We start from the raw sequence: 27,887 nt of genomic DNA on the forward strand, positions 1-27,887 counted from the left end.
AGAGCATTCAGAGGAAGGATTTGCCAGTCGGGGCTTTGGGCAGAATTTCAAAACTCAGACACTTCCACCTTGTCTTTTGTTCGTGGCTCGAATTCCCCAAATCCTCTTAGGTTAATTTGTTTTCCAGCACAAACCCATATGAAACCTAAACCGCGAGAGGAGCATTTTCTTTTCATTTGGCTCTCCCATTGAGCACAACCCGCTCCGGACTGTCAGGTTTTGCTTCCAGCGCTGCCGGAGCTGCAGCAGTGCGGGAGCTGCCGTGGTGCTGAAGGGATAGCGCCGGACAGAGTGTGTCCTGAGTGTGTCCTGTGTGTGTCCTGAGTGTGTCCTTTGTGTGTCCTGTGTGTGTCCTGAGTGTGTCCTTTGTGTGTCCCGAGTGTGTCCTGTGTCCGTCCTGTGTCTGTCCCGTGTCTGTCCTGCATCTGTCCCGTGTTTGTCGTCTGTCTGTCCCATGTCTGTCCCTGTCTGTCCCGTGTCTGTCCCCTGTCTGTCCCGTGTCTGTCCTGCATCTGTCCCGTGTCTGTCCCGTGTCAGTCCCGTGTCTGTCCCTGTCTGTCCCGTGTCTGTCCAATGTCCTACCCACCCCCCACCCGTGCCCTCCCGACCCCAGCCCGTGCCTGCTCCGTGTCTTTCCCAGTAATTTCCCAAAAAGGCAAGCAGCTCCCAAGCACTCCAACTGCACTTCCCGGTAGAAAAGTTGTTCAAAACAATGTTCAGCCCCAAAGCTGGTTTTGCTATGGAGTTACAGAGGTTGGAATAAACCTTTGAGCTCTTTGAGCCCAAGCGTTCACCTGACATGGCCAAGTGCACTGCTCCGTGTCCCCAGTTGTCACATCCACAGGGCTTTTAAATCCCTCGGGGACGGGCAGCTGTGCCAGGGATGGGCAGCCCTTTCTGGGAAGAAATTCCCCGAATATCCGACCTGAACCTCTGCTGGCACAACCTGAGGCTGTTTCCCCTTGTCCTGTCATCGCCCTGTCAGGGAGTTGTGCAGAGCCACAAGTTCCCCTGATCCCCTTTTCTCCAGGCTGAGCTCCTTTCCCAGCTCCTGGGGCTCCAAACCCTTCCCACGGCTCTTCTCTGGGGTCACTCCAGCCCCCCAATGCCCACGGACAATGTCCACTATTCTCCATGAAACTCAATTTCTCCCTCGTGAAAAACCTAAAATTTGAAATACCAGCAGTGCTTAACGCCCCCAATACTGAACTCTTGTGCTGCTTTACCAGCACAGGGCAGAGAATTTGTCTCCAGCCTGAATTACCTCAGCTTAATGAGGTAGGACACACATTAGTCCTGCTGCTAAACTGCTGCAGGGCTGCGTTGGCTGTTGTTGAACAGCTGCTGGATTCTGCCCGAGAGGAAAATCTATTTATGGGTTGTGTTTGGGGTCGTAAAGTTTGCAACCGCGCCGGGGGAACAGCAGAGCCACGGAGCCGCTGTGAATTATTAAGAATGTTCAGTCACACAGAACAAGAATCGTAAAGCAGGGGTCAGGTGCTGGCTGTCCCCGGGCTGTGCGGGGACACGGAGCACTGGTCACCCCCAGGGCAAGGGCTGAGAGCCCATTAGCAATTGCCCTCTGGCCGGTGGAACTGGCTGCATCCAGACAGCTCAGAAATGATGTGACCCCACTGGAGAGGCTGCAAAAGGAGGTTCTGGGGGAGATCGGCAAGGAATGCAGAGCCTGGAATTACAAATGTTGGTGAAAATTCAGAGTTTTTCTTCCTCACTTCTGAAAAAAACCCCCAACTTTCTCATTCTTTGCAACACCAAGGGGTCAGCTCTGAGGTTGGGCTATTTCTATTTATCAAGCATCCCACCTGAATCCCCCTGCCGAGGGCTGAATATTTAGGATTTCCATGACAACCTCTTTCTGAGCCCCTCTTACGGCCAGACTGACGCGTGTCAACTGATCCGGGGCTGCTGAGGGTGGCGGCTGCATTTATTCAAGCAATCACATTCTCTTTTCCCAAGGCTAATGCCCATGAATACGGAGTCAGCCCGGTGAATTGCCAGGGATTCCATCCCCATGAACATGTATAATGTTCCAGCCCTGGAGAGCAGCATTTAACTGATGAGTGGGATTATATTTACACAGCAATTATAACAAAGCCAAGGCTGGCTTTCTGGGAAAGGCTATTTGCTGGAATATCCTCGCTGCCTGGTTGTCCAGGAAAGCTGGGCGAGCCAAAAAAATGAGACCAGGGTGCACTCAGCTCTTCTCAGAGTCTGCAAATAGCCCGCGAAGCCAACTCAGGAGCCACGCTGGGGTTGCCTTGGCTACAGGCATTAATTTACTCCGTTCTAACCGGGATGCTGATTGTTTCCCCGCTCAGGAATTAATAGTCAGTCCCTGCTATCCTCAGATGGCTGCTCGGGGCTGATGGAAAATGGATGAGGGCTCATTGTAAATCCCACCTGAGTCAATGGGCATCTCTGTCCCCGTTCCCTTCAGAGCTGGAATTAGCCAGCCCTGCTTCTGTGCCCTGAAATATGGATGTTTTGTCCTCAAGGCACCCCTGCAAGGCAAGGTAAAGCCGCTGGCTCAGGTCACAGGTGGAGAGCTGGGGCTGGAGATGTGACCTCAGAATCACCCAGAAGTTCTGAGCCTCGCTGTGCCTTCAGCCTGGATTTCTTTCCATGGAGAGAGGGATGTGGAGAGGGGAAAGGAGAGTGCCTGGGTTGTATCCAGCATGGAGCTGGAGCTGGAAATTGGGACACAGCTCCACACCTTGTATTTCTGTGTGCTCAGAGAGACATGCAGATGTGTTCAGGTGCCTTTTCATGGGGACTGGGTGGAACTGAGGAATGGAATGAAGTTCTGCTGATGGCTCTGGAAACAAGAGGGTGGTGAGGAACTCAAACCATCTCTGATCTTTGGCAAGGCAAGGAGAAAGGTGCAGGAGATGTCCAGGGAATTGATGACCTTGAGGGGAAGGAAAGCTGTGGTCAGAAGCCAAACCCAAATGCCACACTCATCCTTCTTCATGGACAGACAGGGAGAACCTGGAATCCTTCCATTCCCAAATTGGCAGAAGTGATTATCCTCCTCATGAACTCTAACAACAGACAGTGAGATTAGGTCCATTTTAGCTACTAGAGGAGGAAAATATCCCTGCATGGATCATCCAAGGATATCCTGTGCTAGACACAGGGAATCAGCCTGGGTGTCTTGAGCCTTTTACCACAAAACCAGTTTTTTTTTTCCTCTTAGCTCAAGCTAAGTCCTGACATGGAAATATTCTTGTTAGTTGACATTAGAATTAACTTGTTGACATCATTAGCAGAGCACATAATGGATAGCTGGGCTGCTCTGATATTTATCTTTAGGTCAACAGCTCTCGAGACTCCAGAGGCAAATTAGAAAAAAAGCATAGACTCTTTATTAGTAGAACCTAATTTAACTGTATTTAAACCTCATTAAGGAGTTCAAAAAAAAAAAAAAAAAGGACCTTTCTTAATGCACTCTTGCTTTATAAAGTATGGAATAAGAACATTAGATTGGTTTGATCCTGGTTCTTATTAGGCACCACAGTAGATGAGAATGCACAAATTCCCTCCTTGAGTTAGGACTCTTGGATGTCAAATCAAAGACCAGGTGCTCCACAACCCATTTCCTTTCCTCGGTGTTTTATGTTTCCTAGCCCTGTAATTCTCCCCAGGAAACCAGCAGAAATCCTAATTTCTTACCCCCCTCCCTGCCCGAAGTAACAGCTCTGGTGATTTAAACAATCAAGCACATGTTCTTACACTGTCTGCACCTCCTGCTCGCCAGAAATGGGGATGTGGTCAGGAAAACCATGGAGGAAAGGAAAGGAAATGACATTAACCTTTTCCATCTGATAAATAAGGGCTCCATTCAGCTGCAGTAATCCACATCCTTCCCTGGAGATCCAGTTAATGCAATACCTAAGGGCTCAGTTCGTTTCAAATTATTTCCACGCTGGCCAGCTGATTTCTTGGTGAATTATTCAGTCGCTGTGCAGCAGCACATGGAAAAGGACTGGAGCCCTCTTGTCATTCCCAACACTCTGAACAACCTCCCACATGTGCCAGAGGCTCTGTGACACCCATGTGGCTTTCCTGTGCCCCCTGACAGGGATTTTGGTGCTGATTTTCATGGGATCACCACTCTGGAAGCACTGAAGGTCCCACACCTTGTTCCTTGTGCTGCTCTTCTCTGCAGGGACTTTCCCCCTCCTCTGTTGAACATTCAGCACCTGTGGTTTATATGGAATAAAAACAGAGTTTGGACTTGGAATGGGTGGGAATTCAGAGCAGCAGCCTCAGCCAGGCTGCAAACAGGGTTCTGCTGGGGTTTGAGGGGGTGGATGTGGATCAGTGGCCACTGCAGGGTGGATTGAGTGATCCACACTGCCAGAGGATGAAAGCTGGGAATTGAAATGTGAAGGTTTTCCCCGTTTTTTCCCTTTGCAATGCACAGATGGCTGCAGTTGAATCTGCTCAGCTGGACCTGCCCAAGGAACCTGTGGGGACAAGGGATGTTTGCAGGCGTTGAGGGAGAGCTTTTCAGGGCAGGAACACACAAACACACTTGGAAATCAATGGGAAACACCAGTCTGACATGGAAAAATGAAATTTATCTCAGTTGTGCTGACCCACGACCAACTGAAAGCCATGGGAACCTCATCACTGGGATCAAGGCAATTTGGGATTAAGCTCCTACCCTGTGAGACATGTTCCTTCCACTTTGTTTTTTTCCTCCAGGGAGTGTAACTACCAGAACATAACAACCCAAAGTTGGGAGCGATTTTGCAACCTCTGTGATGCCATAACGAGCTCTGCTCCCAGGGTTCAGTATGAGGCTGTCTTGAAACTTGCTGGTTAAACAGGAAAAACGAGAAACCTGACCTCACCGGAGTGCTTAATTGGAGTGCATTTATTGACTGGTTTGAAGCTCTTACAGCAACTGTGTTTGCTGAGAGCTGAGGGCTCTTGGCTAAAAATTCACCCTCAGCCCCTGGGGTGGACACAGGACTGTCACATGTCACAGGGCTGGACTGGGATGGGCAGGAGGTGCAGCTGGAGACTGGAGATTTCTCTCTCCTTGGGATGCTGCTCAGCTTCTCTCCCTCTCCAGGACTCCCATATGGAGTCAAAATGCCAGAGGTAAAGCAAGAGCACCATGCTGAGCATGTTTTTGGGGATTTTTTGTGCCAGGGCAGGTCACCTGAATCAATAGAGAGAATAAACTCCTTGCCTAAAAGATCTTAAAGGTTCTGCAAGCTGCAAATCTTTGGAAGGATCTGGATCTCCAGCCTCTCAATGCCGAGGAGGGAGGACCGAGAAAACTCTTCCAAATTGTCACTGAAACAGAGGGAAAAACAAAAATAAAAACTCTTCCAAACCAGTGCCAAAGGAAGCTGCAGCTGGATCTCTGCTGGCAAATCCACCTTTGATCCAGCAGCGCTGACACTGAGTGCTCCTCAACTCCCATCCCCATCCATCTGCACTGGAAATTGAGACAGAACACGTCTGTGACCCTGCTGTGACCTGACCAGCAGCTCCTCACTTCCCTCCCAGGCAGTGGTGCCTCCAGCCATGATCCATTAGCAATCTGCCCGGTTTTGTCTGCATTCAGGCAGTTCCACTGCAGGAAAGGTTGCTGAGCTTTCCCTGTTATCTCCCTGCCGATCTCAAGCGGGGAGCTGGGCGCAATTGAGAACAGTTGCCTGATAAGAGAGGCAGGGAGCAAATGTTGGGCAGGAGGCAGGAGAAATGGGGATGAGTGCTGGAATGGATGGAATGATGGATGTGAACCTCCCCTGGTGCAGGAGATAAAGCTGAGCTTGCGAGGAGTGGAACTAGACATTTTTGGATGTGATGTCATACCGACTGTGTGATCCCTGCTGGTTTCACCTCTGATCTAGCTCACTCTGATGTTAAATTCAGCTGGCTGGGGGCTTTTTACCAACAATTTTGGAACCCTTTTGGCCTTGCAGAGCTGCTGCTGCTGCTGCTGAGCACACAGAGCCACAGCAGCACCAGGGATGCAGGTAAAGGAATCCTCTGGAGCCTCACTGTCCCAGCCCAGCTGCAAAGCTGACCTGGAGGAGATGAGGCTCTGTTCGAGGAGTCTGGGAGGCAAATTTATGCAGATGAGAGTCATTAGTCCACCGTGTGTTTGTTTCTCTGCTCGACTGAAGCAGAGGCAGCCACTCTGCAGAGAGCAGACCCTGGAATTGCAGATCTATGCCCAAACTGCCAACTTGAAAAACTTTGGAGAATAAAGGAGACTCAGCTGTCGATTCTTTCGGAGATTACAGGGGAGTGGGAGGGTGGAAGTTCTTTCATCGCTGCCACCAAGCTCTTGGCTGCTCTTTCCTGGCATTTCTTAGCAGCCACTTGTACCCTGAGTCACCAGGAGCAAAACTCCACGGCCAGGAGGGGAGAGAGTCCAGCAGGACTGAACTAGGAGCAGGCAGAGTTCGTTTGACACAGCCCTGATCTACAGAATTTATTGATAAGCCCAGGGTACAATCAGTGTCTGCATCCTGTGTGTGACACTCTAAATGCTGAGTTAAATCTCCTTTTAGCAGAGCATCCCCAGGGATGGGTTTTGTCCACCTGAGCCACAACCCCTGGAACCTGGCTGGTTTTGTGCACCTGAGCCAGGCCTGTGGAAGAGGAAGATTTTTACCCTGATCTCATTTTGTGGTCATTGTGAGCTGCTAAAAACCTCCCCCAGCTCTCTGGGACTCTGTCACCTCCCAGGTGACAGTGACAGAAACTCTCTGTGCAGCCAGTTCAGAGCACAAAGTAAAACAGGAGTTTAAAATAACCTGCTGGGAGGGCAGGTTAGCAGCACCTCAGAGTTCTGGGGGGAAAAATGAGCTCTTCAGACATCTGTTGGTGACATTTATTACCCAGAGTGGTGGTGGGATGCAAGGATAAAATCCAAGGCCCAAAGATATTTGTGCTGCCTGCAAAAAGCCCTTCCCACGTTTGCAAAAGGCCTCTTGTCAAGGCTTTTTGCCTCGATCAGTTATCAGGAAAATGAGAAAGGTTTGGGGTAAAATCGGTTTCTGGTGTAAATCCTTTGGTTGCTTCACACTTATTGCAAAGCAGACCTTGAGCCTTTGGGAGAAAAACAATTGGAAAACTGCTGGGCTTCCCAGAGCAGCATTTTTCTCACCAGTCTGAATGTGCTGAAAGGACAGGATTTTCTGTGAACTTTTTCCCAAACAGTCTTGCTTTTTTTTTTTCTTTCTTTTTTTTTTTTTTTCTCCCTCCCTTCTCTTGGAGAGGGGGAGGAGTTGTGTCTAAAAAAACAAACCCAACCTGTCGTTCTCAGCTCTGCCAACCTGTCAGTCCAGCCATGCAAGAAGAGAGGGAGAGAGACAGAGGGAAAGAAAGGAGGGAGTGAAGCAGAGATCCTTTCAAACCTCAGCAGGACATTAAGGTAAAGCCCATTTCTCACTTCCTTAATTACTTTCCTCCCTGTGTTTGTAGACATAAACAGAAATTCTGTTGCCTTAGAGAGCTTTAAACTCACTAAACAACCTGGGTGGGAATAAAGTGCTTATCCGGCTCAGCTGGAGGGGAGTTTTGCATGTAACCTGGCAGCTCCTGGGCTGTTTGGGAACACAGCTCGTGTGTCTGGAATTCACAGGGTTCGTGTTCATTTGAATATTGAAAAGAGGCAGAGCTCTGCTCGAGTCCCTGTTCGGGGAGGGTGTCAAGCTGGGTGATTGCAGGCCTGCAGCCCAGCTCTGATTCCTGCAGAGAACTTGTCAGAGGAGGGAAATCCTCCCAGAGCTGCCAATTCCAGGGCTCTTTCACCTCCTCCTGGAGGGCTTGGCACCAGCCACCGGTGGGGATGGGATGGGAGAGCACCCAGACCCACCTTGGCAGCTCCTGTGCCCCTTCCTGGCCACTGCTGGTGGAGTTCAGCAGCCTCTGGCTCCCAGAGGAGCAGCAGAGTTGCCCTCAGGAGCTCTGGACTGGGAGGGCAGAGCAGCACAGGCTGCTCGCAGCTCATCCCGAGGAAATTGAGGGTTTCAGACTGTGGGAAAGGGTGGCTGGAATGAGTCAGAGGGATCACTGTGCCCCAGAGCCTGCCCTGGGAGCCTGATTAGGGGTTTGGGGATGACTGGATGAGTGTGGGCCAAGGATGAAGGCCTGAGGAGCAGGAATGGACACAACTTTGATAGTTTGGTGTCTGCATGAGCTCCTGTGTGACCCTGAGCCTGTGCAAGGAGCCTGCTGAGACATTCCAACCCCTCCCATGCCATGAAAACCCACAAAAAAAGGTGAGACAGGGAGAATCCTGCTCATCCCCCTCAGGAATGCCTCTATTTCTGTATTTGCAAACCCTGAGCAAACATTTTTAGCTGTCCTGGAGACTCTGTGATACCTTTCTGAGCAGGCTGAGCATCTGGGAAGATCATACAGCAGGCAAAGTGGGGGAGAGGCTTTACTGTCCTTCTTTTTCCTTTTTCCTTTTTCCTTTTTCCTTTTTCCTTTTTCCTTTTTCCTTTTTCCTTTTTCCTTCTCCTCCTTTTCCTTTTCCTTTTCCTTTTCCTTTTCCTTTTCCTTTTCCTTTTCCTTTTCCTTTTCCTTTTCCTTTTCCTTTCCCTTTCCCTTTCCCTTTCCCTTTCCCTTTCCCTTTCCCATCTCTTTGGGGTTTTCCCTCCTGCAGCTCACCTGTCTGCTCAAACTCACCTGGCACACAGAACAAGCTGAGATGGCACAGAAAGACAATTTCAGTTGCCCCTGAAATGCCTGGAATGCCTTAGCCAGGGCTTTGCTTACACAATCCTGGCTTCTGCATCTCCCCTGTTGCCAAACCTCCCCAAATCCTTGCTCCTGAGCTGTGGATCAAAGCTCTTTCCCGTGGCATTCCACCCCAACCCTGGGAATCCAGAGGGATCCAGGCTCTGAGGGGTGCTCTGTCCAGAGGAAAACCTTGCAAAGTCCTGCTGTTACCTCATTTTCCTTTCTCCTGGGATTGTGTTCCCCTGGGAGCCCTGAGTCATTCCCCGTGGGGATGGTGATACTGAGTGTGACTATAAACGTTTAATTAAAACAAACACAACCTTCTTTTAGAGTGTTTTCTGGAGTATTGTTGGGAGCTTTCTTGCTACAGCCAGAATGGAGAGGGAAGTGCTTTTTTCAAGCGAATGTAGGAGGTGAAGAGGAAGTGAATATTTAAGTTTTGGTGGGGATAAACTTTCTTACTCCTGGTTACTGTAACAGAAATTAGTCACTGAAGGAAGAAAAGGAGAAAAATTAACTTTTGTGATCTGCAAAGACTTTACTAATTAACCTCACGGCATTTTTGCATATTTTTGCTTCTTCTCTCTTCTCTTTTTTCTCTCTTCTCTCTTCTCTCTTCTCTCTTCTCTTTTTTCTCTCTTCTCTCTCCTCTCTCCTCTCTCCTCTCCTCTCCTCTCCTCTCCTCTCCTCTCCTCTCCTCTCCTCTCCTCTCCTCTCCTCTCCTCTCCTCTCCATTCTCTAAATTGCTGCTCTGGAAAAGGTGTGAATGCAGTGAGATAAGGAGGTCGGTGCTGCTAAATCAGCAGAGCTGGGGCACTTGATCTGTTACTGACAAAACCAGGATTATTGCAGCACTTGCTGATGGATGGTTTGGCAGCACTTGGCAAATGCCAGCAGATCAATCAGAGTTAACCAGCAGCAAACTCACTAAATTCAGGCAAAATCCATATTTTAGATGGGCTTCATTGGTGTGGCAACACCTCCGTGCTGGAAATGTGGGAAATCCTTGCCAAGTCCTCCCCAGGATCTCTGCAGCTGTCGCTGGGGAGGCAGGAAGGGCAGGGATGGATGGATCTGTCACTTGTTTGGGGAACTGCCTCTAAAGAGAGAAAACTTCTGCAAAGTTTTACCAGAAAGGTTGAGATCTGAGCCTCCCCTGTGCCAGCAGAGGTTCTGAGCAGCTGCTGGGAAGGGCAGCTGGAAAACACTTCACCCTCAGAAGGTTTCTGCCTTTCAGCAGGACACTGCTCCCTCACCTCAGTGTCCTCTGGCGTGGCTGAAGCTCTGGAGATGGGCTGATGCTCTGCCCTTCTCTCCCCCATTAGTCACCTTGCTTGCCCAACGTTCTCACCCCGAGCTTTTGGTGCAACAGAACATCCCTTTCCAGGAATCCGTTGTGCAATTAAACTGCGAGAAACACAAACGAGCCAAGCAAACAAACACCACCTCACATTTCTGTTTGCTCTTCAGCCGGGCTGAGGGCTTGATGTGATTGTTCATCTTTTATTTTTCTGTTGTAAAAGAGGACTTGTCCATCCTGTCTGGCAGGAGGCAAAGCTGGGACTCCAGAAGTCTCTGCGCTGCATTTCGTGAGGAACTGTTCATTTCTTGTGTTTTCCAGTCATGATTCCATCATTGGTTCCTCTTTTCGAAGGAGCTGAATTCCTGTTCTGAGAGTGCAGAGAGGGGAGGATAATCTTCAGATACTCAAATGTTCTTTTGGAGTGGAGAATTGGCAGAGTGGAGACAGTTTCACTCCTTAATTTCTTGTGGAGAGGTTCAGCAGAGGAACCACTGAATTTTGGGGTTCTCTTTGCTGCCATGGTAAAGGAGAGGAGGTCAACACTTTCCTGAGAAGATCTAAGAACTGACATTTGATAAAAATCAGCAGTCTGGCAAACAAACTGAAAAAAAAAGGCAATTTTGGTGCACAACCATTTGTTCAGACAAGTTTTCCTCAAGGGAAGCCCAAGACAGGAGCTCACAGTGTGAAAAACTCACCTGGATAAAAGAGTCAAACCAGCTGGAAATTTTCCATGTGTAAATAGAGGCATCTCCATTCCTGAGAGAACTTCACAAAGCATCTCCAGTTCCTTTTAAAATGTTCTCTCTCATTTGGTGTCAGATTGGCAGCAAATCCTGTGCACATCAGGGCTCTGGTTTGGAGTGGCACAGCCAACATCACCTGGCTCTGCTTATTCCTGGCTTTACAAACCTGATTTTTGGTGGCCAAGGGGCCCTTTTTGCTCTCCAGGAAATGCAGCAGCCCTGGGAGAAATTGCAATTTTCTACCTGGCTTCGTCCCACTCCCAGATAGATTGGGACAGCTCTGAACCACGGAGATGATATTCACTTAATAAAAACAAAGGCCATAAAATGCAGGCCACTTTCCACCAGAAATCTCAACGGGGAAATTCAGCTATTTCCATTTCCACTCACAAGCCTTCACCAGCTGTTTGACTATTCATGAAAATCCTTTTCGTTTTCCACAACTGAGTGAGGACTCTTTCCAGGAGCAGCCTGTGGTGAGATTTCCAGTGCACTCTTGCTTTGGGTAGACTAGGAATATTAATCTTTTCACGGTATTTTGTCACCACAACCAGTTATTCCACAAAGAAATGAAGCAATTGGTGCCTCATGCAAAAAAAAAAAACCCAAAAATCCAAAAACAAACCAACAACTCCAGCGAGTTTCTGTTATTCAGGCCTCAGCCAGGTTTGATTTGGACTTTTCAGTGGGAATAAGTAATTAGTGCTTTTCTTTATCTCCACCAGTCTGTTCAAGTGGAGTTCAGTGACTGGGGAGGCAGTTTTGGATGGAGGTGGAGTTGCCCTGGCAACAATCAGCAGTGAAATCAGAACCTTTTGAGCAGCCAGGGGAATGTGGTTCCACTTGGATGGCGATGGGGCAGAGCATTTTAATGGCTAAAATGTAATCCAGTACAATGGGATTTATTGCCACTGTGACATCAGATTGACACTATTCCTGCGAATTCTTTAGCTGGTGACAGAGCCTGGCTGAAATCTGTGCAGTGGAAAAACTTGGGAGAGGCCATTAATCATTTTGTTTTCCAAACCAGCCACAGCCTGTGGGTCCCAGGGGCTCAGGAGGAATATCTTCCAAGCGAGTGAAATCCAAGCTCCCTGCACAGAGCTGTTCTGGACACCAGGAATGGTTCTGAGAACCAAAGGCTCCTTCCTGCAGGGTGCTGAGGCTCCAAACCTGCTGGAGAACTTCCTCACTTGCTGGGTTTTGCACCACCGAAATAATTCCCAGTGATTTCCAGGATGGAGTTTCAGGCTCTTAATCCTGATTGCATTTGCTGACAGACAAGACCTTGCAGGAGCAAATCCTAAAGCAACAGTGGAAGAAAAGATTCCCTGTTCAGTGTGGAGGGGCAATATTTCATCCCTCTGCTCTGGACATTTTTCCAGCTCCTGCAATAAGGATCCTTTTATTCTGGGAGATCCCAGAGTTCTGACTGAATTAATGCACTGCCCAGGATCAGGACAGGAGAATGTGCTGCCTGCAGCTTTAGGGAAATGTGGGTTAAGGTGCCAAAATCTGTACCCTGACAGGAAAGCACAGAGAGCTTGGCAGCCTTTGGGATGTCCCTAGGACCTCTGTCACACATAGAAACCCAGAGCCACCTCCTTTGGTGACATCAGCAATGGCCCTTGGCACTCATTACAAGTCGGTGGCCCTTGAACCTTTTACCAGTTTTCCTTTCCAATCAATGGAGGTAATTCCCATTCACTCTTTAATACAAAAAGCAGGTTTTTTTCTCAATCACGAGGCTGGTGCCCTGCACATCCTTCCATTGTTGATGGGAGGTTTGTACAACAATAATCCCCAGGCTGGTGAGTTGTTCCTCTCCTTGGGAGCAGCCCTGGAGAACAATCGAGCCAGACAATGACACAACCTGTTTCTTGTCTTCCTCGGTGGGAAATGGAGCTTTGTCCACAAACAGCCAGGGGTGAGGAGTGACCTCAAATCCCAGTTTTCCATGGCACAGCAAAGAGATCCTCGAGGCTGATTGGAAAAACACCCCACGGGCAAATTGAGGGCAGAATATCAGAATTATGAGGACATCACTCCATCCCTGCAGCATTCCATGGGCTGGAGGTTCATCCTCACTGCTTCCCAGGCTATTATTGCTCTCAGATGGTTGTCCCTTTGTCACAGCACCCCTGTCACCCTGCCAGCACCTCCCAGGTTGCTTTTTCCTTCTCCTTAATCTGCACTCCCTTTTCCTTGCAGTCGCTCCCAAATTAACACACCCAAGTGATGGTTTTGGGTTTTTTTCTGTGGGAAACACCACTGGATGTTTTTCACAGACTTGGTTTCCCCAAGATCCTCTCATGCCGAGGTGAGCAGAGCTTAGCAGCAAACAGAATGTTCCTGGGGAGGAATGTCACCAGCCTGAGCTCGTGATTTGGGGATTGTCAGGCCTTGGGAGTGATTTGGGGTTTTGTTAATCACCCTCGGATTTGTGTGACTTTGGAAGGACTCTGGCTCTGGGCAGGAGTGATGCTCTAACTCAGATTTACTCAGTGAAAACAGCAGGAAAAACGACCCGGGAAAAATACAGGATACAATATAGGATAAATCTCCCACCAAGGCTGCATATATCATTCTAAATTTAATTTAATTTTGATGGCTGATAGTTTATCCAACTCTCAAACAGTTTGGAGTGGATCAGGGGACAGTGGCTGTGGATTTCAAACCAGAGGGTGAAATTCTCTTTAACCATGCTCTTGTCTCTAGTGACAACACCCCTGTAAATTAATGTGTAATAAATGAGAGAGATATTTCTGTCACAGATCCACAGCACCTGTGAGGCCAAACAGAAAAGTTGTGTCTCCAAACAACCTTTGCAAATTGCTTTGGCAGTAAAACCAACCCCACTGCAGTTTAGATATCTTTTCTGCCGTCGTTGCTGTGGAGTGTTGACATTTGCCATGTAGCAGGTTTTTATTTGAGGGATTTCTGTTAACATGGCTCTGATAAGATCTGCTTGCTCCTTCGCACTGTTTGCCTGGAGAAGTGGAAGAGGAAAAGCACGGCTGGATGAGCAGCTGAAACAGCTTGGAATGGGCTGAATTCCCACGGAGCAGCTCCTTCACTCAGCAGTGCTGGGGGGGAATATTCCTCACAAAGGGCAACCACAGAGTCCCAAATCCCAGCCCCTGAGGGAGACAAATCAGCCTCTGTGCAAATCACAGGGAGGCAAAAATCCTATTTAAAGCAATCCCTACATTTAATTTTTTTATTATTAAAGGCAACTTCTGAATGTACACATCTTTTTAAATTTAAATTTCCATTTTATTTTTAAATAAGTGCTGCCATTTTTGGAAGCAGATTGATATTCTGGACAAAAAAAAATGATGGATGGAGGGATGGATGGATGGATGGATGGATGGATGGATGGAGAGATGGATGGAGAGATGGATGGATGGATGGATGGAGGGATGGATTGATGGATGGATTGATGGATGGATGGATGGACCAAAGTCCAGCCATCTGCTCCACAAGGTGTTGAAAGTCAGCTCTGAGAAAATCACCCCAAACTTCCTACAGAACTCCGTGGAGTTAAGTAATATGGAAACTCATAACTCTGCCAAAGTCTGTGAACCAAAAAAAAATTTAAAAAAAAACGAGTGAAGGTTGAACAAAGCCCTGGTTTCTTAGAAAGGACTGCTGGAATTCCAGCATCCAAGCCAATCCCGAGGTGGATGCTGCCTGTGGTGATACTGAGAAACCCAACAGCCAGCTGGGCTGCAGAGAGGAGATCAAACAGAGCCCTGGGGGGTTTGGATCAACCCTGGGAGCTCGGAGAGCCTTTGACACATTTCACAGGCTGCTGAGCAGAGTGGTGACATCCCCAGCCCAGCAAATGCACTTTGGTTTGGATGAGAGGATGGAAATTTGGGATGCTCTGTAGGATTCTGGGCTCTGGCTGGGCAGCTCCAGCTGCAGGATATCCTTGAGCAGAAGAGAGAAAAATCAGATTTAGGTGGAAAATCCTATCAGAGGTGGATTTGTGCTCTAGCTGTGCTGACAAATGAAAGGAGAGTCGCACAAAGCGGCTCAGAAAAGCAAATAGTGGTTCCTGACCTCGGTGGTGATGGATAAATTCACTTCCTGAAATGCAGGATTTGACTGCCTGCCTTGTCTGAATGCCACTCACAGTTTTGTGGTGCTTTTCCTAAAGAAAAAACAGCACTGACACATTGTTGGACTTGACACTAAGCTCTATCTCAACCTCTCTTTACTTTAGGAGTTTAGAATTCTGAGTCAGCAGTTTTTTGGTGGTATTTCCCCCAAAAATTAGATCATCATGGATGTGATTTATTTTATTTATGTGAGGGGGTTTTTTTTTGTTTGTTTTTTGTTGGTTGGTTTGGTTATTTTTTTTTACTTCTCCTTCCCATTTCCTCAAAGAAACAATGCAAAATGATATTTTCACTGTTAGACTTGGTGCTGGTTTTGAAGACATAAAGGCTTTGGTGACTTAACCGGTTTTTGGGATATTGAATTAGGTGGGATGAGGCAGCTTCTGAGTGTTATAGTGGAATTCCTGCCGAGCTCAGTAGCCAAAATCTGTGACCAGTGGTAGCTTGACAGTGTTCCTGTCTCCCCTGCCTGTTGATAAGTGGCGTCAAGCTGCATCTCAGGGAACTTCCTACAAGGATTGGGGAAGAAAAATAATAAATCAGAGATCCTCAGGCTTCCTACTCACATTTCCCCTCCTGATCTGTCATGCAGAGCTCACTCATGTCAGCTCAGCAGTCAGATTTGCTCTGTTCCTTATGTAAAATACAATAGTAAAGCATTTGCTCCAAACTCCATGGACACCAGGGCAGGGTTCCATGGGGAGCTGCAGCCTTTGGGATTGGCAGGATTGGGATTTACACAGGGAATCTCAGAGCTTCTCTGACTTCTTGGTGAGATCCACATCCCCTTCCCTTCTCCCAGGACTGGGAAAATCCTGGGAAAATTGCAGGACTGGGAGCCCTGAGCCCTATGGGAACGCCAGAGCTCTGCACACTCCTCATTCACCTGGAATATCGGGAAATCCCTGGCTAGGTGAGTGACCCCAAGCTGAGCTGTCCCAGAGCCCTTTCCAGCTCCCTGGTGGAGCAAACAGGAAGGAGAGGAGCTGTTTGCTCAGGAAGCTCACAGGCTGACGTAAAGGAAGCTGTCCTGGGGCTGGAGAACCCTTTAGGAATATCAGCTCCTGCCCGCCCCCAGATCCCCCCATTAATTAAATTAATAACCTGCTGTGCTCTGGGAAGGGACAGGACAGCAAATACCGGAGCTGAGGGTGGTGGCTCTGTGAAACGAGTGCTCAGCACTCTCTGATCTCACTCTGTCATTGTTCCTGAGCTGCCACTCTCCTACTGCTGAATGCATTCATTAATTAATTACCTCATGGCTATTCAGAGCTGCCACAAACTGTTCTGTTCCTGGCCGACCAGGGCTGGGGGAAAAGTTCCTCGAGGAACTCTGCCAGGGCTCTGGATGGATTCTGGGGGAATCCATGAGGTGCAGTGTGGGGTGAACCTGCAGAAGGATGGGAATGAAGCTTCACTGGGTGTCAGAGCAACACCAGTGTGCCAGGGGAGGAGGAAACTGGTTAGAAAATATATTTTTTCAGCTGTTCAATCTCTGCATGGCTGCTCCATCCCTGGCAGTGTCCAAGGCCGGGTTGGACAGGGCTTGGAGCAGCCTGGGACAGTGAAAGGTGTCCCTGCCATGGCTGGGGTGGAACAGGATGATCCCTAAGGTCCCTTCCAACCCAAACCATCCCACGATTTTCAGCTCTAGGATGTGTACCAGTTTTAACAACTGAGACTACAGGAGCTTGAGCAGGAATAGACACTCTTTGGTGCTATCAGCTCAATATTAACATGCAAAGAAATGTCTCTCAGCTGATGGGAAGAGAAGCAGGAGGAAGAATTTCCAGGCAGGTGGAGGAATTTCCAGGCAGGAGGAGGAGATGCCCTGAGGGCATCCTGCTGCCCCATTCCAGTGTGGGATACACAGCAGGGTCACCTCTAGGTGCTGCTGGTCACTCTGTGTCCCTGCTGGGCCATTCCAGTTCAGCCCCAGTCTAGGTGCAGCTGTACTGGGGCAGCCTGGAGCCCCCTGCACCCCCAGCCCAGTGGCATTGCTGTCCCCTGTCCCTGCCAGCTCTGGTCCCCTCTGTGCTGCAGCTGAGGGTTACCAGAGGAAGAGACTCCCAGAGGCATCAGTTTTAGGTTTCCCCCTGCCAGAGTGTCTGGGACAAAGCCTGGCAGCAAAGGCCCAAATCAAGAGCTTCCAGTTGCCAGCACTTTCCATTTCTCCTGGTATTTCAGTGTTTCCACTGCTGGCTCCTGGCTGAAGCCATGCAGTGCATACAGCGCAAATAAATTAAAACAGACATTTGCAGCTTTCTACGGATTTTGGGGATTGCTCTGAGTGAAATTGCTCTTTGAACCTGTCCTGTGGCTCTGAAATGGGCAACCAGCCTTCACCAAGGGGCAGCTTCCAGCCTGTCTTGTCTGGCTTCAAGGGGCCAAATTTCTTAGTTTTTATTTTTATTTTTTTTATTGGTTTTGCTAAATGCAGATGTGGTTTTGCTTAGATGAATGAAATGTCAATATAAGTGTGGCTGTGGGTTGTTCCAGTGGGGATCACAGCACCACTGAGTGACTGGAAAACCTCTGCAAAGCTCTGCTGCTCTTTGGTGTCTTTGCCTGTCCTTTAAAATGCTCAAGAACCACTTTGATGTTGGTACAGGTCTTGTAGGGAAGCATCAAATAAGTCTAAGGAATAAATAACCTTTTGCTCTGAGTTTGGTGGATTAAAAGCAGAGCATGGTTTGGGTTGGAAGGAACCTGAAAGATCATCCAGTTCCAACACCAATGGTTTCTTTTATTTCTGTATTTGCAAAGTTTTCTTCTGCCCTTGAAAGGGATTTGTGCACAAAACGCTGGAGGGGGAAGGTGTCACCTGCCAGGTGATGTCTGCAGTCTGCTGCAGTCCTTGCTGCACTCACTCCTCTCAGCTGAAGGAACAAAATTCTTGCTTTTAAGGGGAAGTTGAGCCATTTGAAAGCTTCACTCTGGTGGCATCAAAGATGTCACTGTGGATGTGAGAGGTCTGGGGTTGAAGGTCCCTTTGGGACGTGCTCCAGCTGGAAAGGCTGCACCTCTGGGATGCTCCTGCTCTGCTGTGGGAACTCCTCCCCTGCATCCCTGCTGCCCCAGCTCTGGCTCTGGGTTTGGTTCAGGGGAGTTTTTTATTCCCTATCCCCTTGTAGAGATGCCCTTCAGTGGGGATCTGAGCTGACAAACGTGAAATATGAGGTTTAGGTGGGATATTGGGAAGGAATTCCTCCCTGGCAGAGCTTCCCAGAGAAGCTGTGCTGCCCCTGGATCCCTGGAAGTGTCCAAGGCCAGGCTGGACAGGGCTTGGAGCAGCCTGGGACAGTGGAAGGACAGATGAGAAGCAGAAAAATTGGCTGTGAGTATCAGGAAAAGTCCCTTTGCTAAAAAACGAGTGAAAGGAAGAAAGTAAAGAAAGAAGGAAGAGCCTTAATGCTGTCCTGCAATGGATTTATTTAGGTTTTGTGGGTGGTGGATTTTTTTAAATTTTTTTTCAAAGGAACAAGTATTGGAGCCAATTGCAAAGCAGCTCCGAAGGTTCTGACTTGTCACATTTCTGGTCTCTGAGCTGAAACTCTTCCAGGGTTACACAACAATGACTAAAACTGGAAACCTTTCAGATCTTTTCCAGAATGAAGCAGGAAACTGAGGTGATTGCTAAAGCAACCCTGGAGGGAGAGAGACACAGAGACACCACTCCATGTGTGGGGTGAGAGTGAACACCCAACTCAGTTTGGAGGTTTGGGGGTTGTTTTCTTGTCGATTTAATCTCAGAGCAGAATTATCCCGGAGCCCAGATCTTCACATTGTTTTGCTTAATGCTTTACAAACAGGCTGTTGACTGAAGTTGTCACCGAACAAAAATTCACCCCTATTGTTTACATAATGGGAACACAGAGTCATAAAAGGGGTGTAGCAGCGATTTGTTAGGTACTAGGTTACGGTGCAAGAGGGATTAGCCTCACAAAACACTGAGCCCCGAACGACAAATATCGGGATTAAATTGACAATTACATCCAGTGAAAGTCTTTTAAGTGTTGTGAGCGAGCTGACAATCAGGAGTTCAAGCTGTTCTGGTACAGCTGCTCTGCTCAAGAGGAACTCCATAAAAACACAAATATGATAAGGAAAACTGCTCCTGCTGGTGTTTGTTTTGTGGCAGCTCTTCGCTGGGCTGGGTGTTGGGTTTGTTCCTGTTTCTGTGTTGGGTTTGTTCCTTTATGACCTTTGAAATAGTGGGATTTCCTCCCCTATTTGTTTGGGGTGAAATTGTTGAAGAATAGCAGTTTGGGGGTTCAGTGTGGAGCCTCTGAACACAGTTCTGTATCTCCCTGAGATCCAACACAGTCAAATCCTGGCCTTGGCTGAAATAATTAAGAATTATTCTAGTTTCTGAACTCTGAGTCTGATACATTTATTCTTTAGAACAACTTTCTGCCGTTTGACCTAAAGAAATCTTTGAGATTTCTCTGTTTCTGTCTTCCTGCCACCCTGCCTGGCTTCACTGCTCCATTTTTATCTCTGATGGACTTTAATTTGGAGGGGAAAATTCATTTCTAAGAGCGGTGAGCAAAAGCACTGCAGATTTCAGCAGGGCTGCAGTGCTGGGGAGGCTCTCGATGTGCACAAACATGCCCAGAAATCAAGGACAAAACCCACAGAAAGTAAAAGCAAGGCAGAAAAGGGGGAGGGTTGATGTGTCAGTGCTAGAGGAAGGTGAAAACGCTTCCTGGCAACATCTGAGAGTCATTTGCAGCAACAGATCCTTGAGCTTTAGTGAGTAGAGAATGGTTTTTAAATCCTCCCCCACCCCGTTTGTTAATCTTTACCAGGTAACAGGAACTCTCGTGGAATTGTGTGGCTTTCTGAGGGATGTCTCCAATATTTCCAGGTTGGAAAATCAGATTTTTTGCAATGACTCTGGGGTTGAAGTTCATCAGTCCGGTTGGGAGTATTTGGGAATAATTTGGTGATAATCAGGGTGTTCTGCAGGAGTCAGAGTGGCTCAGCAGAGGGAGGGAGGAACATCTGGATTTCCCAAGCTCCCTGTCCTCCTCTGGAGCAGGGAAATCCCGTGTTTGTCCCACGATGTCCCCAGGAATGAGGGACACATCTAATCCTGGCTTTAAAAACTCCAGGAGCACTGAAAGGTGGGGGTTTGGACCTAAATGTTTCCAGCAACATCGGTGTTGAGGAGCTATAAATGATGATGCATGATTATTAATTATTCTGGTTATTATTGCACTCGGGAGACTTGGAGAGGTAGCCTTGAAAAGTTCAGGTTTGGCTTATCTTTAAGCACACCTAAAGTACTGAACAGCACTTTTTGATGCTCTGGAGTGGCTGAGGAGGAGATTTCAGGAGATTTTAGGTCAGCTGGGGCAATCCTCACTGTGCAATTTGGGGTTTTAGGTCATCTGGGGCAATCCTGACTGTGCAATCCCAAATGCTTCTGAGAAATCCAATATTTAACATGACAAAGAAAGCTCAGCTCAGGCCCTGGGAGCAATCCTTGTCCTGCACTGGTTCTTTCTTCCTCCATCCATCTCCAGGGCTGCATTATTTGGTTTTGGTTTGGGGATGTTCTGCATCTCATTCCCTTTCTCATTGCAGACATATTCTGGATTGTTTTGGAAAATCCCACCTGTCCCATGGCTTCTTCAGAACTCATCTCAGACACCCACAGGAGTATTTGTATAATTCCAACCTGTGCCTGGGTTTAGTCAGAGTTCCTAAAGCAAGACAAAATTGTCTCCTGGCTGTGACAGATGACCAGAAAATCAGAGTGGCCTTTAACCCATTGCTGTGTCACAATCCAAGCTTCTTCCCACCAAAATCCAAAGGTGGTGCCAGCAAAACATCATTTTGGAAACGTGAAGATTAGATTTTCTGATGTCACAGAGAGCAGAGGTTAGAGCTGCCCCTCGTTTGGAAGCCCCACAAATGTTTTTATTTAAGATTATATTGGCTCCTGATTGCAATTCCCTTCCTTTTCACACCTCACGTTATGAGGCCCTTCAAATAAAAAACCAAAAAAACCAAAAAAAACCAAAAAAACCCCAACCCTCCACCGTTTCCAGTTTTTGTTTGTTGTTAAATGTGATTTTGAAAATGTTGGGTCAAGCGGCTTCAGTCGACCAGGCTGCCGTGTTTGTTTAAAACTCCGAGTGAAGCAAGTCATATGAATGTTTCCAAAGACCCAATTCCAAGAAGATATTTTTGGAAACATTAATGTTGTGTTTTTTAATGAAGGCCACATTCTGAGGCTACGACACCATATGTCACATTCATTTCTGGACTGGAAAATTAAAAAAAAAAAAAAAAAAGAAAAAAAGGGGAAAAAAAAAAAAAAAGAGAAAAAAAGAAATGGAAACTATGTTTGGCTTTTAAGTGTTTTTGGATGAATGTCTGTGCATGCTTGTCATTGTTCCTTGGATGAGAGGAGAGTTCTTGGGCTGTTAATCCAGTCCATCCAATATATTTTACACTCCATGCCTGACTCTCCTCTGCCTGGAAGGGTCTGCAGTCATTTCTGCTCAGGCAAAGGGAGTGAAGACCTGAGGGGAAAAAATTCCACTAGGAAAGTTGTTTTTTCTGAAATTCGTTTTTTTTTTAAATTCGTTTTCCATGGATTTGTTGGCTCCATTGAAAACCTGCATCCGAGCTATGAAACCAGCTGAAAAATGGGAAAAGTGCTTGTCATTTTTCCATCAAAGACTTGTAATTTCTGGAAGAATAATGACTGGTTTCCTACAAAAATATTAGGTTTTTTTTTTTTCCTTTAGGAATATAAGTTAGAAGCATGAAATTGGCAAAAAAAGGAATTGTTCTGCTGTGTCTCCATCACTTCTGACTGGTTTGCTAATGTTTGGGATGTCACAGAATGAGCTGGAGACCTGCAGGAAAAGAATTTACCTTTTTAAATGCTGCATCCTACAAATAATCTTTATTTTTGTATTAGATTCCAGGTGACAAAATCTCAGTTTCTAACATAATTCTTATTTTTCATCACTGAATATGGCCAAACACTTCCCCTGCTCAGTTCTTCTCAGAGGAATCCCCTGATCCACATCACTTCCTAAATCTGTGCAATTCACACCCTCCATGTTGGTTTCAAACTCATTAATCAAAATTTAAATATTTTTGGCAGCCGGATATTTTTCTGTTTGCTTTAAGGAAGGATTTCAGAGGCTTTCCAGCACCTCAGAGAGGTTTCTTGTTTTATTTGAAATGTAAATAATTTTCTCCAAATTGAACAAATGTGTCTCAGTAGCACCAGCCCAGTCAGGTTCAGTTCCATAAGCAGGTTTTTCTGGGCAATTCTGAATCATAAGTAATGATGAATTTGATACATTTTTGGTTTAAAAATGTACATTTTTTGGTTTAAACACATCAGCACTGAGCTTGCTTGCCCATGTGACTGAAGTTTTACCTCTGAATAAGGGAGTTTTCCCAGTTTTTCTTTTTCTAATGGAGGAAAACAAGAAAAATTGCAAAAAACAATTATTGACCTCCAATATTTGGCCAAAATTAAATGGTTTATGCCATTTGTGACTGCTCAGGGCAGCTCATCCTGATTTTAATGTTCCTTCATGGGATCATTAAAAGAATTACTCGTAGTGGGGTCGCCACAAAGGTTTTGATTTCTCTTTTTATCTCTATACACAATTTTAGGGTTGATTAGGGAATTCGTAACTGGTTGAATTTTTAGCTGCCTCATCTTTCCAGGCCTGGTTTTGGGTGAAGTTGTGCAATGGATGTCACAACCTGTAGAGATCCAATAATTCCATACTATGGCCACAGAGCGAATGCGTTCAGATTTGGAAATTAAAATAAAAATGTATTTTCTCTTTCATTTCCTAGATTTCCAATGAACTAAGGAAACAACCCCTGGGACCTTCTGCAAGCTTAGGCAGAGATGAGGAAGGTGGATGACCACAGCGGCTGCTACAGACCTGTAAATATCCAGGGGAATAAGGTCAGCTACCGGGACAGCCCGGAAAAGGAGGTGAAAAGGCTGCAGAAGAGGTTCCTCCACAAGGATGGCAGCTGCAACGTCTACTTCAAGCACATCTTCGGCGAGTGGGAGAGCTACGTGGTGGACATCTTCACCACGCTGGTGGACATCCAGTGGCGCCACATGTTCGTGATTTTCTCGCTGTCCTACGTGCTCTCCTGGCTGCTCTTCGGGCTGGCGTTCTGGCTGATCGCCGTCCAGCACGGGGATCTGTTCAACGACGAGGACGTCACGCCCTGCGTGGCCAACGTGCACAGCTTCACGGGAGCCTTCCTGTTCTCCCTGGAGACGCAAACCACCATCGGCTACGGCTACCGCTGCGTGACCGAGGAGTGCTCGCTGGCCATCCTCATGGTGATCCTGCAGTCGGTGCTCAGCTGCATCATCGACACCTTCATCATCGGCGCCGCTTTGGCCAAGATGGCCACGGCGAGGAAGAGAGCCCAGACCATCCGTTTCAGCTACTACGCCGTGGTGGGGCTGAGGGACGATAAGTTCTGCCTGATGTGGCGCATCGGGGACTTCCGGCCCAACCACATGGTGGAGGGGTCGGTGAGGGCGCAGCTGCTGCGCTACAAGGAGGACAAGGAGGGCAGGATGACCATGGAGTACAGGGACCTCAAGCTGCTCAACGACCAGATCATCCTGGTCACCCCGGTCACCGTTGTCCACGAGATCGACAGCGAGAGCCCCTTGTACAGCCTGGACCGCAAAGCTCTGGCCAAGGACAACTTTGAGATCTTGGTGACGTTCGTCTACACGGGTGACTCCACGGGGACTTCCCACCAGTCACGGAGCTCCTACGTCCCCAGAGAGATCCTGTGGGGCCACAGGTTTAACGACGTCCTGCACGTCAAGAAGAAGTACTACAAGGTGGATTGCTTGCAGTTTGAGGAGACCACGGAGGTCTATGCTCCTCACTGCAGCGCCATGCAGCTGGAGAGGAAGGAGCAGGAGTGGAATTGTGCCGAGAAAAAGCGGGAAAAAGGAGCAGAGAAATCAGCACTGGAAATCAAACCTAACCAGAAATCCTTCAGTGCGGTTGCCCTTGTCACCAGCTGTGAGGAGCCAGAAGAGGCAGTGACAGCTTCCAGCCAGCCTCCTGGAGAGGCTTCCTACAGGAAAGCAGCTGTGACCCTGAGCAGGCTCTCCATAGAGTCCCAAATCTAACTTTTCCTGCCGTTAAAACCCTTCACAGCAAGTTCTCCCCTCGTAGCTCCTCGAATCCAGACAACGAACTGCTGGGCTGCCAGGAGCAGCTCTGCACTGGTTTGTACTGGTTGCTGTGGGCACCAGTGACAGCTCAGCTTCCACTTGGGATGACCAGAGAGCTTCTGCACCTCAGCAAACCCTGTGTGAACTTCCTCACCCCGCAGGGACCAGGGTTGGCCGTGGCCAGAGACAGAGAATGACCTCAGCAGGGAGTGCAAAGCAGCTCAGGGGGTTGGAAAGTCCATTCCCAATCCCTTCCAGGAGGCTCTGAAGCTCCATCATCCCAACAAACCATTCCTCAGATGCAGTTCAGATGGGGGAATAACTGACCTCAGTGCTCCTGGGTGGCTTTGGACCTATTTACACCAATCCACAGTGGGATCCCGGAGAGATTTCATTCCCTAGCCATGAGCCATTCCCTGAGCTCTGCTCCCTCAGCAGCTGGATGGATGCAGGAGGTAAAAAAAAACCAAAAAGACCTCCAGTTTTAAATCAGCAAAATCAGGTTGAGCCTGAAGGAGAAGATCATGTTTGGAGCGAGCCGTGCAATATTTTACATCAAATCCTCTTTCATTTCATTTATTTCACTTTTCTTTTTAGTGTGTTGTGCCTCTTTGCAAAGACAAAGATCAACCTGGAGAACAAACAGGGCCGTTCTGTCAAAATGAAAGATGTCTGTGTAAAAAATGATCCTTCACAGAGAAATCCAGCAACTTCTGTCGGCTCAAACAGGGTAAAAAAAGGAAAATGTTGATGCTCTGAAGGTGTCTGTGACGTGCAAGTTCCATGCTCTGCACATCTCTGTAATTACTCCGTGAGCAATGCCTCATCATGCTTTTGCCCCTGATGATTGCAGTTAATTTGCCTTTGCGTTTAATTATCCTGCAAACGTGAAATAATTATGTCTGAGTTTGTGGCACTGATCTCACCTGACCTTAGCAGCGAAGAAATTCAATGTTTGCCTGCTCTCTGTGGTTCCTGGAGCTCCTCTGTCTCCACAGGGGAGCTCATCCCACCTTCCTCAGGTTTTTGGGGAGCTGAAGGCGGCAGGATGAGTTTATCCTGGAAATGCTCATCCCTCTCCATGTGCTGCTGAAGGAGATGAAACGACTGCCGTGGAAATGCTGGCTAACTTTAGGCTGCTAAAATTAGGTCTGACGAGTCACTCGCATCATTCTGACTAATTAATTGGGGTTTTATGAGCTCATCACGTTTAATGAAGAAAAAATAGCCTGCTAAGTGGTTTTTTCCCTGCAATTTACTCCGTGTAGTAGTAGCATTGTTGGGTTATTTTAATGTATTTCTCTTTTGCTAGCACTTGTCTTTGGATAAATGGGATCCCTTTAGGTAAAACTGAAGCCTGGAGGGGTGTTAGTTAATCCAAAACTCATTAATTAGACCATTTTATGTGCTGATTCATCAACAGCAACCACTTACAAGTGCAGTAAAAACCATCTTCTTGTATCCTGGATTTAAACACTGGCAGACATGGGGGAAATAGTCTAGAAAAAAAATGGGAAGGAATGTAGGAAAATGTAGGAAAAAGTAGAAGGGTCTCAGTGCTTCTGTGGTGTTGGAAAAAGCACCATTCGGGTTGAATAAAATAGAATATCACCTTCCAGACATGGGAATTAACCCTTCACACCCCTCAGATCCTGGCTGGGACACTTTTCTTCAGTGCTGGGCATCCCTTTTTTGGGAAAGGTATGGTGCAATTGGAAGGGAATTGGCTTTTTTCCCATCTGCTATTTTAATTCCTTAATCCCAGTATAACAATGTATATTAAAGCATCATTATGCATTTCTTTTTTTTTCTTCTCCTTTTTTTAATGAATAAAGACATCAAAATAAAGAACATTCCTCTTCCACACACCTCGTGACAGTACATTGGGTTTCTCTTCCCTTCAGCTCCAAGTTTGAAGCTTCCATGTCCAGTTTCTCTGGGCAAGCTATGCCAAAGTTCCCAGCAGCCCAAAAGGAAAAACCTGGATGCATTTTGGGCTATTCAGTGATTAAACAGCAGGACATTCCTGCTTTTCCAGAACCTTGCACATCCCCTCGGGGCTTCCAAAAGCCAATTCCTGGGGCTGAGGATCAGCAGCTCCTTCCCAGCCACCACCAGGCAGGAACTGGGATTTCTGTGTGAAAGTTGCTCACCCTGTTCCCGACTTTTCCACAAAATTTACCAGTTGAAGCAAAGTTCTAACAACAAAGAGAAAACACAAACCACCCTGCACTGGCCTCCTGACTCATGGTTAGAACTTCATCCTGGTTATTTTCCCTTGGAAAGCAACACTGCTGTTCTGGGTCAAGATTAATTTCTGTCAAAGGGGATGTAAGGAGAGATTATTGTATCATTTATTTTTCCAGCCTCGCTCACCACCATTCATTAGGGCAGCTGGCATCTCCTTCCCCTTTATCAAGTGTCATTTAGTGCATAGTTTTTGTGAAGTTGGGTTTCAGATGTGGGACGTGGTGTGATCCCCTTGTTTGTGCCTTGTTTCTTACACTGTGCAGGAGGTCTGAGCTCACTGCAGGAAACAACAGGTACCTTTCAGGGCAGCAGAAGTGTCGTGTGGGAGGAAAAAAAAATTGCTTGTGAGCTTTTTTTATCTGTTAAATCTTTGCTGGGGACCTGCAAACAGAAAGAGTTGGTGTCTGTGGTGGGCAGGAGAGGCCCAAAGCAGGGAAAAGGAAGAAGCATCTGACAGCAGAGTCACTTGCAGGCAGACAAGAGGAAGTGACAGAAATGGAACCAGGCTGAAAGGAGAAGTTGCAGTTTTCATCTGGGGCTGAAAAATGTGGGTTGGTGTTTTCATGGGGCTTAAAAACCTCAACACAGGAGATGTTTCCAGAGTGTAAAGGTTTTGTGGGGTCAGCGTGGTGGCTGAGGAGGTGCTGGGGATGAACCTTGAGCAAAGGCAGTGTGGAGTTGGGCAGTTCTGTCTGGGGCTCCTGCTGCTCCCTAGAAAGCCAGGAGGGTTTGGATCTGTGATTTTGGAACCTCTCAGTTGATGTTTTCTTCAGGTGAAAGAGCACAAAGTTACCCTGGACTGTCAGAATGCACAAGGATTTCCCACCCAGGTTTGCCATGGAATCATGGAACAGTTTGGGATGGAAGCACAAAGCTCCCCCAGTTCCACCAAAAAAATATCTGTGTGCCAAGGGCAGGGACACCTTCCAGAGACCTGGCCTTGGACACTCCAGGGATGGGCAGCCAAAGCTCACAGGGAATTTCTCCCAAATATCTGATCTAAACCTCCTCTCATCCAGCTTAAAACCCTTTCCACTTTTCCTATTGCTGTCTCGTCGCATAACAAGCCCCTCTCCCATTTTTTTTTCACCATCCCCCTTTAAGGTCTGGACTGATTCCATTCCTGTTCCCAATCCTGATCCCCATCCCTCTCCCGATCCCATTCCCTGTCCCAATCCCATTCCCATTCCCTATCCCATTCCTATCCCTATCCCTATCCCCATCCCGATCCCAATCCCATTCTCTATCCCGATCCCATTCCCTATCCCGTTCCCATTCCCATTCCCATTCCCATTCCCATTCCCATTCCTATCCCAATCCCATTCCCATTCCCATTCCCATTCCCATTCCTATCCCATTCCTATCCCATTCCCATTCCCATTCCCATTCCCATTCCCATTCCCATTCCCATTCCCATTCCCATTCCTATCCCAACCCCATTCCTATCCCAATCCCATTCCCATTCCCATTCCCATTCCCATTCCCATTCCCGATCCCGCCGCGGGCCC

The 27,887-nt window shown here is 47.6% G+C and overlaps 1 protein-coding gene across 1 annotated transcript; it reads left to right on the plus strand.

Moving 5' to 3' along the window:
- Positions 1-7,286: 7,286 nt before the first annotated feature.
- Positions 7,287-25,995, plus strand: KCNJ16 (potassium inwardly rectifying channel subfamily J member 16). Its single transcript, XM_085077382.1, has 2 exons — positions 7,287-7,426; positions 22,761-25,995. Exon 2 carries the CDS (start codon positions 22,816-22,818, stop codon positions 24,082-24,084), a length of 1,269 nt encoding a protein of 422 aa, XP_084933508.1. The 5' UTR covers positions 7,287-7,426; positions 22,761-22,815; the 3' UTR covers positions 24,085-25,995.
- Positions 25,996-27,887: the final 1,892 nt, after the last annotated feature.

The sequence above is a fragment of the Lichenostomus cassidix genome, chromosome 18 (assembly GCF_008360975.1).
Source record: "Lichenostomus cassidix isolate B80296 chromosome 18, HeHo_3.0, whole genome shotgun sequence".
NCBI classification, from domain to species: Eukaryota; Metazoa; Chordata; class Aves; order Passeriformes; family Meliphagidae; genus Lichenostomus; species Lichenostomus cassidix.

Coding starts and splice junctions, on each gene's coding strand:
- KCNJ16 (XM_085077382.1), top strand. CDS start 22,816: ATGAGGAAGGTGGATGACCACAGCGGCTGCTACAGACCTGTAAATATC.